The sequence below is a fragment of the Dreissena polymorpha genome, chromosome 2 (assembly GCF_020536995.1).
Source record: "Dreissena polymorpha isolate Duluth1 chromosome 2, UMN_Dpol_1.0, whole genome shotgun sequence".
NCBI lineage: Eukaryota > Metazoa > Mollusca > Bivalvia > Myida > Dreissenidae > Dreissena > Dreissena polymorpha.
The window spans coordinates 94361574-94375822 of record NC_068356.1 but is presented as its reverse complement, the minus strand read 5'-3'; the positions used below and the strand labels follow the sequence as shown (position 1 = coordinate 94375822).

Sequence of the window (14249 nt, the reverse complement as noted above, 5' to 3'; positions counted from 1 at the left end):
TTAATAAATATAAACTAATGATTGTAAAAATACGGTATTTTATAACTTTTCTTTTTTCGTCATTCGTGGTTGACGGTCTCTTAAAGTTTCTTTAAGGATTGTATAACACAGACATCTGAACTAATGTGCGTCCCATTGATTGTTTTCTGCGCTATATAATTACTTAAACGGAAAATAACATTACGTTTCTATTGAATTAGTGATAGTTGATGCAATCCGTTTTATGATTGACCGCTTTTATTTGTGTTTGTGTCGTCATTGTCGCAAAAATGTCGCAATTATGTTTTTATAACCGTTTCAATTGCATAGTGTGTTCTTCTTCATTAACTCTTATAATCATACATCAACACGAATAATTGAAGATTACTTCCGAGAGTTAATGAAAAAGAACACACTATGCAATTGGAACGGTAATAACTAAATATAAAATGTATTTGTTTCATCAATATGAGCCATTTAACACTGAAATGTTTATTTCAACCTTTACAGCAATATGATGATAAGACGTCACGTGTTCATATGTTAAGCATTCAGTCCTCGGATCAAAGGTCCGTTATTTAAATACTTTAAAAAATAAATTGCCAGACACAGGCTGTATCCCGCAACATAGTTGATTTGTGTACTAGTAGTACATATTGTTTAGCCTTCACAATCGACGTCGATCCTGATCTACATGAGTATACATTAGACTGTCTTCCATCATTTCGCAAATGAGAGAATACATTCTGCTAACAGAACCATTATTAATCGTGTTTAATGTTGCAGTATTGTCCACTAAGCGAATACATTATTAATTGTGTTGTCATACAAAAGTATAATTTAACTTGTTGTTTATGACCATCCATGAAAAGAACCTACGTTATTTCATTCAACTCAACAAATAGCTTTTAATCATTTGAAAACGCCTGTTAAAGGAACGTAGTTTTTGAGATGATCATAACACTATTGTAACGTTATGCAATCTTCTATGCAATATTTTGAAGTGAACGTTTGATGATTTTGTTACTTTTAGTGTTGGCTTAACCAACGGTTTGTAGACATTTTCAAAACAAAAGCATATTGCTATCTGCTACTTGACATTTTGGTTTAGCTGAATGTATTTAAATGAGTCGCAATGCATTGTTTAGTGTGTTAATGATAAGCAAAGAGTGTACATATTGTGTTCCATTTAACTGGCTTTGGAAATTCATTATCATTATAAGGACAATACCGGTAAACTGACATTTGGAAATGTACTGTGAAACCATTTATTTTCGACAGCACAAAATTTCGTCATTTTTATAAAAATGACGATTTCGTCAGCACTTAAACTCGCCGATTTCTGATTTTGAATTTTTTTTAAATGCGTCAGTCAATATCCGATTTGTGTGTAATACATATTCGCGATCAATTGCAGTTGCGAAAAATCGTGGTACGAATGCGGGAACACACTTGAGAATCACTGCAGGAGGTGGGGTTTGTTTGTCACATGCCAATTAACTAGTCTTTTGTTATCAAGGGACAGTAATGGACCCTCTTAATGTATGCCATTCACACGTTCATTGTTATGATTAGCGGACAAGGTGGATCGAATAACCGTTAACGAGTGTTTGTAACAACGAAGCCAATTGCCAATTAGTCTTATTCTATTATTATGATTTCAAATTAAATGCTTTTTTATTCTGATATCAACATTAAAGTTATAAACTCTATGTGTGTGTTTGTTCTTAAAAAGTAAACTACCGGTATATAAATCAATATTGTCAAGAATTTAAAAATAAATAAATTGATACATATAAAATAGTAATAAGTGTGGTATTTGGATTAATATACTCATGAATAATGGAGTGTTTCTGAGTTCGCTGTTTGACTAATAGATCAACGAAACCTGCATTTCATGAGCATATGCACACAGCGGTATTCAAATATTTGGTAGAATTCTAAAATTACATGGTTACGTACTTGATACGTTCGGGTCTATATTCGGAAAGATGTACATTTACGATCCCGTAAATTTCTTGTGGAAAATAGTATGCCCAACGTTGGAAAACAGTTAACTCACCTGGTCAACCTTAAGCAACTAGGCATGTGATGAGCAATTGAATAAAACTATTTATACAATCAGACAAAAAGTTTATTAAAATATCATGCACATACGCTGCATCAATAAAAACAGGTACACAGCATTTAAATGACACCGTTATATTGTACATCTGCAAATCCACTAAAGCTAAACACTAAATCAACAAAAAACTTTAATGTACACATTATAAAATATAAAACAACATACACCTGTCCACAAGAGTAAAATATGAATCAACATATCACATCACGATAATATTTCACCCTTTCGCGCAATTAAATGCAATTTATACATATCCCGATTTAAATCCAAATCTAATCAATTATTTGTTTTAACATGCACACCATTCACATACCCATTACATTTCTAAGCTATCTCAAAATACAATCATATTTGCATGAAACACGCAAAACAAAATATGGATATCCATAATCGTTAGAGTTAATGTTAAACATAGAGGCAAGGCAGAGTGGTAAAACAACAGAGACTCAATTAAAACATTGCGCAAAGAAAATCTGCAAAATCTCATCTAACTATCCGCTTTTGCTTTAAAAAATGAAGTAAAGAATTTCCAAGTGTTATTATATCGAAATCGATTGATAAAATCAAACATTTACGACTTACATTGGTTTAGCTGAACAAGTTTATCAGGAACATTCAGCGAGGGCGTCTTTGACAAACGGAGTGAAGGGTAGGCTGGGTACATTAAAGCAGGGTACATAATAGGCAAATGTTGCATTTACTTGTTTCAGATTCTGCAAACTGGAGCATGTGCAATCGATAGCATCCATTGCCAACCACTCAAGATTTAAATTTACGACCATATTTGGAATATGCGTCAACATGTTATCGTTTAGATATAACTCGCGGAGTTTTGTGTTTGTATCGAATGCATTTGGGTGTATTGTTTTGATTCGGTTGTTATTAAGATACAATACTTTTAGCTCTGTGAGTCTTCGAAAGTCGTTCGCATTAATTTCGTAGATATTATCAAATGGCAAACTGAGCCATTCCAGTTTAGTCAGTGTGTGAACGAAGTTGGGGATTCTTGCGAGGTAAATACCAGTAAGCTCAAATGCCAAAAGACTTTGCATGACCGTTCCTTGGCTGCACCTTTCAAAAGGCCTAATATCTACTTTGTAATTGTCATAAAGCCAAAGCTTAGAGACGTTTATTTGATTGTTACAAATCACATCACTTAGATCTACAATGTCCGTCCCTCCTATCTCTAACTCAATCCCACGATGACCGATGCCATGTACATTGAAATTCTGAAACGAATTTCCAGAGAACCCATAGAACCAAACGTATTTTACATGGAGATTATTGAGTGCTACTGGCCAGCTATCATACAAGGTCAAATTTATGCTGAAGTCCAACACGGGACTGATGTGTTGAATCATGGAAGCATCTAAGGTCATAATGGGATTGTCTTCTATTGCTAACAATTCTATATTTCTTAGAATACGCAGTGCTTGTGGGAATGTCGTGAATTTATTAAGTCCGAGATCTACAACAACTCTAGTATTTTCTAAACCAAGAAATGCCGAATCGCTTAAGGACGATATGGAATTATTGTACAAAATAATTCCGAAGACGTCAACGTTGGACAGCTTTGGAAGGTCACCAAACGCTTTATCAGGAACAGTTTGTATATAATTGCTACGCAAGTCAATTGTAAAGTTTTTTCCACCGGGGTAGAATCCCGAAGGAAGATTCTGAATTGCAAAGTTTGGTATAGATCTGAGATCTCTCTCCTCGCACCGAACTAGTTTTACTTCGGATTCGTATATGTAGTGAAACCACATCTTCATCTCTTCGACGCAGTTGCAGATTCCGAAGCAAATATCCCCTCCAGACAGCAGAAATGTTTGTATTGGAGGACACAAAGAAGATAACAGCATGGTCCAAACGAACTGAAACGCGTTTAATATCGATGGTATTAATAATGTTTATACTTTGGTAGTGTTACAACCAAAAGGTAAGTTGCAGTGCAGGCATATTCAATGCTCGCTTAATTTACAACTCCTAATATCCAGATTTACACTGTACAAACACAATTACTTTAGTAATTATACCAGGTTGTGCTCAATTTGCATGTATATATATATGTTATCATTTTATTTCAATATGGTTTGTACAATTATAATGAAAACGTGCTCTCATTTTTAGCTCGGCTGTTTTCGGAGAAAACCCGAGGTATTGTCATAGCCAGCTCGTCGTGTCGTCCGCCGTTCGCCGTCCGCGTCGTGCTAACACCTTGACAAATTGCTTTAAAATCAAAGTGCTTCCACCTACAACTTTGAAACTTCATATGTAGATGCACCTTGATGAGTTCTACACGCCACACTCAATTTGAGGTCACTAGGTCAAAGGTCAAGGTCACTGTGACCTCTAAAAAAAATTCTAATAAGCTTTCATTAATTCAAAACTGCACCCGCAGCCGAGCGTTGGCGCCCGTTATGCGCTCTTGTAAATAAACGTAGTAAACGTTTTTGATATTTAGGAAGATTAGGATATGCATAAATATAACAGTGTGTGCATTTTGACTTTCTAAGTTCGTTTTAGAATCGATAGGATTGTTTTTTAGGTTTTGAATATAATAGCTGCGAGTGATAATATTTCTTTAATTTTAATTATGTTTTTAGTAAAGCCCGAAGTAAAAGTATTTCTTCTAGAAATATACTCATTGGTCAACCTTATTTAATGGAACAAAACTTGGTTTGTACAGTTACAGACTAACAACGCAAAAATATGTTCCAATCCGGAGAATATCTTGGTAAAATATAGCCTTTCATGCAAATGCATACTTTTTCCTCCATTTAATAATTCAATTTTAACTACTTTATGGCTAAATAACTCACTCTTGCTCTTATGCAATAACTAAGGAAATCGAAATTTCTATGCATTGACTCAAATACAAATCAACCTTCGCCTGTAATAAAATTGAAATTGCATTACCGCGCACATGGCTGAGTGTAATTCATTTATTAATTTCGAGTATATTTATTTATTGAAACAATTATCAACGTCTACCAAACAACATAGTTAAAATCACATTTTTATTTGAATTCATATTTTATAATGTATTTAAAAATTAACGGGTGTTTGAAATGTGTAAATCAATGTACAATTGTAGTAAACTGTATCGCAAACATTCGTTTACACTTGTTCGAGTACGGCGGTTTTATAAATCTCCATATATTATGTTTACTATCATCCACATTTTCAGAAGGAAATGAGGACACAGCCAACAAAATAGACATGATTAGAGCTTTCAATGCAAATACTAATACATTACATATTTTGTGTGCATTCGTTGAAAAGCAATACGTTATTTATTTATATATTTATAAATAATCTATTGGAATAATACAATATAAATATAAATAAAAACATATACTATTAAATAATAAAAATAATTGAGATTTGATTGAAGAAATGCAATATTTGTTTAATGATAATTGTCAATTTATTGACTCTCTTTATTTAAATAAAATATTCGAAAATGTATTTGCTTATATATTCAGAACCTGAATGTGTTCATTCTGAATAAAATCCTAAATAAACAATAATAATCACAAAATAAGTTAAAGAAATAATTACAAACTTTTACTTACAACACGGCATTGGTCTGACATCATGTACGTGTCGTCTAGGATCACAAGATCATGAAACAACTCTCCACGACGTTTTGAGCCTTATTTGTACTAAAATAAGCGTGACTGAGATTCACGATTTGTTCATTACAGCAAGGACATTGCTTGCTGTTGTTTCATTTCAGTCGAGATAAGACCAATCTGATCAGTTTTATGCAGTAATATATTTGGTACAGATTAAGGTCGTTTAAAATTTCTACCGTATACATTCTTTAAACAAAAGAAAAGTGGACTATTAGAATTCAGACCAATGTGAATGTCTGTTAATAACATTTTAGTTAAAGGTCTATAAGAAATTCAATACAATGCGTAAACAAACGATATTTAGAGGGTTTGTTAATACATTGCTTATAATGAGATGTTTATAAAATATTACATACGGTCTTTGGTTTGAGCTATAATAGACAACGTTCATGGAATTGTGTATCTTCATGTGTTAATTATTTTAATCAGAGTGGTTGTTTATTTATAACAAAAAACAGCAGACCAATATAAGTAGGTAATTGCATGTGCATTAACTGAGTTTGCGTAGTATACATTTCATAAATCTATATTTAAGAGAACACGTTGCTCTTTAGTCATTTACAACCGATAGGGCTTACAAACGGCTGTACATGTTCTTATCATTGCATGACCTTATTCCTTAACCTTAATTTAAGACAGTCTGAAATATGGCTGTTCTCATTTATTTTCGCATGTTTGGCCTAGCACTTGAGATCAGGTCGGTCGTCATTTGTGGGGCTAGTGGTCCACTATAACGATCAGGGCACGTCACTTATTCAAAACGATAAGTATATTCAGAGCAGGACTGTAGTATCTGACTACATGTAACACAACATGCTTAACGTTTTAAGACTGTTACTTTAACAACTTAACAAAATCTGTAAATGCTTTGAAATATAAATTCTTCATTATGATTTAACACACGCACATATATAACTGTATAAACACGAGTATACTATGAACATAATCTTACTGTAAGTTACATAAAAACATTCAATATATAAATTATATTACAGCTAAAATAATTATTTCAATTTCAAAACAAAAAAACGTTTGTCATCGTACAGACATCAATTGTAATGTATACGTGCGTAATATGGAATAAAAAAATGTATACTTTTTCAGTTTTTTACAAAGGATATAGCGGTTCCTTAGACGACAATAAACCAAATCTTGCTTTTTAGGATAATGCATGTATTTGTAAGGATTTTACATGAACGTTGAGAGTCACGCCTGGTAAACCAACTTATGAATCCCCAATAAGGATACGCTTAAAATCAAAAGTTGTACTTCCGGGGATACCTAAATTGACAGGAAAATTGCCAAAATGGAGCCTAAGGTGAGTCGTTTTGATTTTTCACATATACAGTATCTTCTACTTGGAGACCTTTTCTTCCAAAAAGCTCAATGCTATTCGACCGCACACATATTATTTATGGAAAATTTGTACTGAATATAGATTATTCGTTTGAATCCGTCCCGAAATCGCTTTTCTAGTGGTGACCTAGAGAGACAATGTGGTTAGCATTTCGAATTTTCATCGAAATTCTTATTCGTATCAGTCGGACATTGTATCCATTTTGTTATATTTTAAACATTTCATATTGCCAGCGACATCAGAATCTTCTCCTTTGTAACAAATCGTTTTTGGAACGGCCACAATGCACCAAAATCTATTAGGGATACATAAGTGGTATTGGGATACATAAGTTGTATTCGTAGTCAACATAGCTCTCGCTCGTGTGAATTACTTCGAGGTTGAGTTATATTGCTGTTCAGAAAGAAATTACGGTTATTAGGTCTACTCGTATATTCTGATACTTTCAGTAATGGTTACACCATCATTATTACTGCTGAAATTATTAGTTGATGGTTTGATAAGTCATTAATTTGGGTATTTGTGTCTGTTGTCCTCTGTCTGAAGAATAAAAAAGCATACCTATCAACCCAACAATTTTCACCAATGTTACCTGAACAGCTTGTTTTCTGTTTAATGTTAAAATATTGCACACTAATATCTAAATGTACTGTAATTTAGTGCCCAACTCAGCCCCACCTATACCGTCGACCACATCACAAACGCCGTGACTAGTCACACTGGTACCTGTAGCAACAATTCCAGAAAATCTTCCAGTGATGACGTACGCAGCATCATCGCAGGCTCTTTCAACTTCCGTACACGTTTTGTCCTCGTCATACACAGAAATAATTTCGACCCAACAACCAACACTTATCCAACAACAACTGTAGAAGCGATATCTACACCAATGCAAAATTTAACTACAATGCAACCTTTTTTCCAGAAACAACGTCAGCAGCATTAATTCTGGATCGTTCAACCTCCGTATATATTGTATCATCGACATCTGCAGAAAATTTAGACCCAACCACTTATGATGTTCCATCACCAACTTCAGTAGAGACATCGATGACAGCAAGTTTCGATCCAACGACCAACGTTTATCCAACAACAACTGCATGTAGAAGCGACATCAATTACACGAATGCAAAGTTTAGCCACTAGTGCAACCTTTTTTCCAGTAACAACGTCAGAAGCATCAACTCAGGATCATTCAACCTCCGTATATATTGAATAAACGACGTCCGCAGAAAGTGTCGACCAAACCACCAATGCTATTCCACCAACAACTTCAGTAGAGACATCAATGACAGCAAGTTTCGACCCAACAACCAACGCTTATCCAACAACAACTGTAGAAGCGACATCAATTACACGAATGCCAAGTTTAGCCACTAGTGCAACCTTTTTTCCAGCAACAACGTCAGTAGCATCAACTCTGGAGCGTTCAACCTCCGTCTATATTGAATCAACGACATCCGTAGAAAATGTCGACCCAACCACCAATGCTTTTCCACCAACAACTTCAGTAACGACATCAATGACAGCAATGCCAAGCCTAACCACACCTAGACATCTTGAAATGCTGTATATCATGCCGTGTATATACTATCCAAACAAAACATTTGTTGGGATGACACAGGAACAGATAATACAGCACCTGATCGCACAAACCAAAATTAACCTCACAGAAACACATGCTGCAAAGAATCGGTTAATAAGCAGGTCTGACACAAGATCGTCGTCTAGGATGATAGGTATCGTTGGAACGATTGTGCTGGTTCTGGTGTTTGGGACGGTGGTTATGTTTGACGCGATAAGCTTGTGGCAGAAATTGTGCTGTATTCGCAAAGTCAGCTGTAGAGTTCCATCTTAACCTTAATTGTACGTTATTTAATTGTCTTTTAGTAGAATATATTGCATTAGTGTTATTTCTTTGCATAACTGACACATACATTTACATTTCTATGTTATAACGTTAACAAATAAGAACAACTCAACACTGCAATAAACAAGTATTGTCATACTTACATTTATATAGAACGATTGACATGCATCTATATTTGTATACATGCCATGGACTTGCACCTATATTTGGTTAAATGGTTTTTTTTAATATTTAAGTTATAATGTTGCAGTGTTTGAGACTACATTGAACTAATTTTTTTAAGCAAATATAACCGTGAATAAGCGGATTCTTTTTACAGAATTCTACTTTTTCTATGTGCGATACAGTCGTGTATTAAAATTATCATGCGTGATAGAATTTAACCCCTTAAAAAATTGAAGGATGTTGTTTGACGTAAGCGGAAAAAAAATTGTTTTCCGCGAATAGACAGTTAGTCTACTTAAGACACGGCCTCCGCTCATATACGTCAGTATTGGTGGAGCCCATACGCTTAATATTGTGTATAGGTAGCCTACTTATATGCGCACGTCGGTTGAAACTTCAGTATGGGACAGAATGGTTAAGTTCGTAGTTATCCCCACGCTTTTTGAAAAGTGTGGGGATATTGTGGTTATCTCCGCCGTCCGTCCGTCTGTCCGTCTGTCTGTCTGTCCGTCCTGGCCACTATCTCCTCCTACACTATAAGCACTAGAACCTTGAAACTTACACACATGGTAGCTATGAGCATATGTGCGACCCTGCACTATTTGGAATTTTGATCTGACCCCTGGGTCAAAAGTGATTGGGGTTTGGGTGGGGCCGGGTCAGAGATTTTCACTTATTTTTATGCCCCCGGTACGGTGCATTGGCCATAACTTTTGCAATATTGATGATAGCAACTTGATATTTGGCATGCATGTGTATCTCATGGAGCTAGACATTTTGAGTGGTTAAAAGTTAAGGTTTAAGGTCATCCTTCAAGGTCAAAGGTCAAAATCACAAATCCGTGGGAAGTAGTAAGCTTTAAAGGGAGGTAAGTAAATAACCTGCCAAATGATATAAAAAATAAATTAATTAAAGTGGCGCATAGAGTACACAGAAGTGGCGCAGAGATGTATTAAATATTCAATTGTTTGTGTTAACTCATCTGTGAAATGATTTAGCTCATCCATCTAATGTGTATACAAGGGATTATAAAAATTGGCGCAAAGGGACACCTGTATATGAGAGAAGAGATAGATTGCAGTCAAGCATAAAAAGCATGAGAAACTCATGGGAGTTGGGTTGGGGCCGGTCAGAAATTTTCACTCATTTTTTTATGTTATGTACTTTAACATTGGTCATAACTTTTGAAATATTGAAGATAGCCACTTGATATTCGGCATGCATGTGTATCTCATGGTGCTGCACATTTTGAGTGGTGAAAGGTCAAGGTCATCCGTCAAGGTCAAGGTGAAAAAAAATCCAAGGGAAGTAAAAAGCTTTAAAGGGAGGTAATTAATGAAGCTGCCAAATGATTTTTTTTAATAAATCAAAGCGGCGCAGTAGGGGGCATTGCGTTTCTGACAAACACATCTCTTGTTTTATGTTATTTTACATTAACTTCTTCATTTCTACACCGATTTATTTTCAATTTGATACTGAACATCTCTTATGACAATACGGTCAATCTCAACTATGCATGACCCCATTACCAACCCTGGGGCGCCCCTGGGTCAAACATGCGGCGTGGGAATACGCGTCGGCCTCTGTCGCGCCATTTCTAGTTGTGTTTAAATTGTGTGCGTTGTAAACTTTACGCACATGCCCCCTTTTCACTTAGCTCGGCTAAAATGTGTTTTAGAAGACATTCCAACCTTTTTATAACGAAAATTAGTAGCGTGGTATGTACAGCTGGACTTAAAAGCTGATCACTATTGCAACACGCACACGTCAAATCGGTTATCTCAAGTGAGCTTAACATGCACGTTTGTGCTTTCACAGTTAATCGATTGACCAGTTGCTGCTAAGAAATTGCGTGTAAAATTGAAGAGGTGCTATCTATAAGTTATGCAATTGCCTTTGGTTAAACGTAATGTTAATGAGCTCGAATATTTAAGCTTGTACACATCGGATCGAAAAGTTTGCGCAATAAATCTTATCGGAGAAAAAACATCTTAACTGAGCTCTTTGTTAAGATCTTAAATCTAGTCCGTGAATATTAATGTATCTTCAGAATAACATAATAGACTTTAGCATTCACCACACTTTTTATACACTCTCCAAGCGGTTTTCACTTTAGGTTTCACTTGACTGGTTTCCAACTCTTAAATGATAAACATTTGGGTTGACACATTTAAACCGATCTTAAGCTTGTTTAAATACAGCTGCAAAGGATGCGTATGAAAATACGTATGCACATATATACTTATCTTCAATGTTGTTAAATTTTAGTCTCTATGTGCTGTAAACAGTGAAGCTCTTTTGTGTTATATGATTGAATCTGTTTAAGGCCTTTCTTGTATTAGTTTGTTGTCCTTTTTGTTTATAGTACTATGCTTAGTTTATTGTTAAATTGTAAAGCGCAAACGTTATATCGATTTCTCATAATCGGGACACTTCTTTCGAAACATCAGATCGTATTAAATTTGCGTTTCCGGACCCCATCTGGGATCAACCGGGGAATACAATCATGTGTACAGGAATCACAAAACACTGTTTAACCAGAAACTAGAAAAGAACGGCCGAGCAGTGCGCCAAGGTGAGCTATATGGCCTAGCATTATGGATTCTTGGTGGTTTTGAATGGAAGTGGCGTCACATCCACGGTCATGAACGAGGTAAAGTGCAACTCTACCAATGTAGATTACGCGGTACGTTGTGTCAAGTGCAAAGGCTTCAATTACGTAAGGGAAAATGAGCACACCTGACATCTCTCTCGCATTCACGCAACACATAACCCTGGCATTTTTTACATCAGCCACACGTAGCTGTATGGATTCGTAACACACGCCCATGATTCAGTTGTGGAAACTGAACATAAAGGCATTGAAGGAATGCTGAAATAATATCAAAGCATGAATATTGGCATTAATAATGGCGCGAATTCAACAATCGATGTCAGCCGTCATGTTGTTTTTCCACTTTTTATCCCCACGCTTTTAAAAGAGTGGGGATATTGTGGTTATTTCCGCCGTCTGCCCGTTCGTCCTGGACACTATCTCCTCCTACACTATTAGCACTAGAACCTTGAAACTTACACACATGGTAGCTATGAGCATATGTGCGACGGTGCACTATTTGAAATTTTGATCTGACCCCTTGGTCAAAAGCTATGGGTAAATAAATGGGTAAAATGGGTAAAAAAACTCATTTTACTAACAACATGCGACACACATGATAATAACTGTTGACACAGGGTCAGATCAAAATTCCAAATAGTGCACCGTCGCGCATATGCTCATAGCTACCATGTGTGTAAGTTGCAAGGTTCTAGTGCTAATAGTTTAGGAGGAGAAAGTGGCCGATGGGGGTTGGGGTGGGGCCCAAAATTTAGTTTTAACATAACTTCTTCATTTATTCACCAATTGACTTCCAATTAATACTGAACATCTCTTGTGACAACACGGTCTATTTCGACCATCCATGTCCACATTACCCATCCCAGGGCCATTGATAAATTTAAAGGCAGCTTCGTTCCCGTCCTCTTTCAAATTTATCGAGAGGACAACGGGTCTTCCCCGTACCCCCAAATTTTGTTCGTACCCAAACTTTTTCGTACCCAATTTTTTTTTCGTACCCATTTTTTTCCTACCCATTTTTGTTCGTACCCAAAAAATGTACCGTATCCCAATTTCCACGTTCCCCTATTTTTTTTTCAAACCCAAAATTGTTCGTACCCATTTATTTTCGTACCCATATTTTTGTTCGTACCCAAATTTTTGTTCGTACCCAAAAAAATTTCGTATCCAATTTTGTTTTCGTACCCAAATTTTTTTTCTTACCCAATTTTTTTTTCCGTATCCAACTTTTTTTCGTATCTATTTTTTTTTTTCGTGTCGGCCTCTGCCGCGCCATTGCAAGTTTGTTTAATCACTACATACATGATTCCACTTCAACAACCAAAAGGTCAAAATCCACGGTTTAATATATTGAACGCGTTTATCAGGCTTATTTTTCATTTATATGTATATATATTAAAACTGTTCAAACAGATAATCATTTCTGAAACCGCAACGCCTACATATTTTGTCTCTGGCATTTCACTTAATATCGATATTCTCTACAACGTGTGTTCAAACCTTTTAACTTGGCAAAAACTGGAATCATACTGAGGATTTCTTATTTCCCTATATTCAAAAAGGTTTCGGACACTTTGCAAAAGTTGGTAAGGAAAGTTCAATAACCCGATATCTCAGATGAGCGACATAGTTACACATTTGGGTATTCATACATAATTATAAGTTGTAAATCATTTTAAATTATTTAATATGACGTTGGGGCCGTCCATGAAGTATGTCACGCTCCAGGTGGGGAGAAGGGTAGGGGGGTAAGAAAGTGTGACAGTTTGTGAGAAGGAGGAGTGGGGGGGCGGGGGTCCGGCCATGTGTGATGCCACACATATATTTAAAAAAAATCTAATGTATTTATTATTTGTTTAGTAGAATTAATAAATAATTTTCAAAAAACAATTGAAACATTTGAATTAGTTTCATGTCAAAATAAGACGAATTGCGTATCTCGTGAATGTGTTGTTCGATTTTTTTAATAGGAACCTTGGCTGGGCCGGCTTATTCAATAGGCACAACCTCCACGCAGATTTTCATTAGTAAATGACGAAATAATTTATAAGTTAGTAAAGGGTTGACATAAAATCTAAATTATAATTTCGTTTTTATTAGAGGCTAACACATGGATAAATATTTATACTGCCCACCGTAACAACCCTACAGTTACAAAAGCCTGAGGCCAAAGGGAAAATTTGATGCCAGTCGTAACTATGGATAAACACTTCAATTCACCGTGGATGGATGATGTCCATAGTGATTTTTTTTAGATTAAACATGTTATTCAATGAAAAACTGTGACAACTGTTGACAATAAACTATTTTAGTATTAAAGTCATTTAAATAATGTGAAAGTTCTTTCAAGTGAAATTTTAATACGGTTTAATCGTGAATTGTGTTTTAGATTAAATTTGATTAGTGACGTTTTTTTATAGGGGGGGGTCCAAGATTGTGTGACAATTTGTGACAAGGGGGAGGGGGGGGGGTAAAAATGGTAAAAAATAATCGTGACA

The 14249-nt window shown here is 35.5% G+C and overlaps 1 protein-coding gene across 1 annotated transcript; it reads right to left on the bottom strand.

Annotated features, from left to right (window-relative positions):
* Positions 1 to 2091: 2091 nt before the first annotated feature.
* On the bottom strand, positions 2092 to 5835 carry LOC127870365 (leucine-rich repeat-containing G-protein coupled receptor 6-like). Its single transcript, XM_052412986.1, has 2 exons — positions 5683 to 5835; positions 2092 to 3978 (listed from the first exon to the last, which is right to left on the bottom strand). Exons 1-2 carry the CDS (start codon positions 5704 to 5706, stop codon positions 2710 to 2712), a joined length of 1293 nt encoding a protein of 430 aa, XP_052268946.1. The 5' UTR covers positions 5707 to 5835; the 3' UTR covers positions 2092 to 2709.
* Between the last annotated feature and the right edge of the window lie 8414 nt (positions 5836 to 14249).

Coding starts and splice junctions, on each gene's coding strand:
- LOC127870365 (XM_052412986.1), bottom strand. CDS start 5,706: ATGATGTCAGACCAATGCCGTGTT. Junction 3,979..5,682: donor TGTCAGACCAATGCCGTGTT/GTAAGTAAAAGT, acceptor AACGCGTTTCAG/TTCGTTTGGACCATGCTGTT.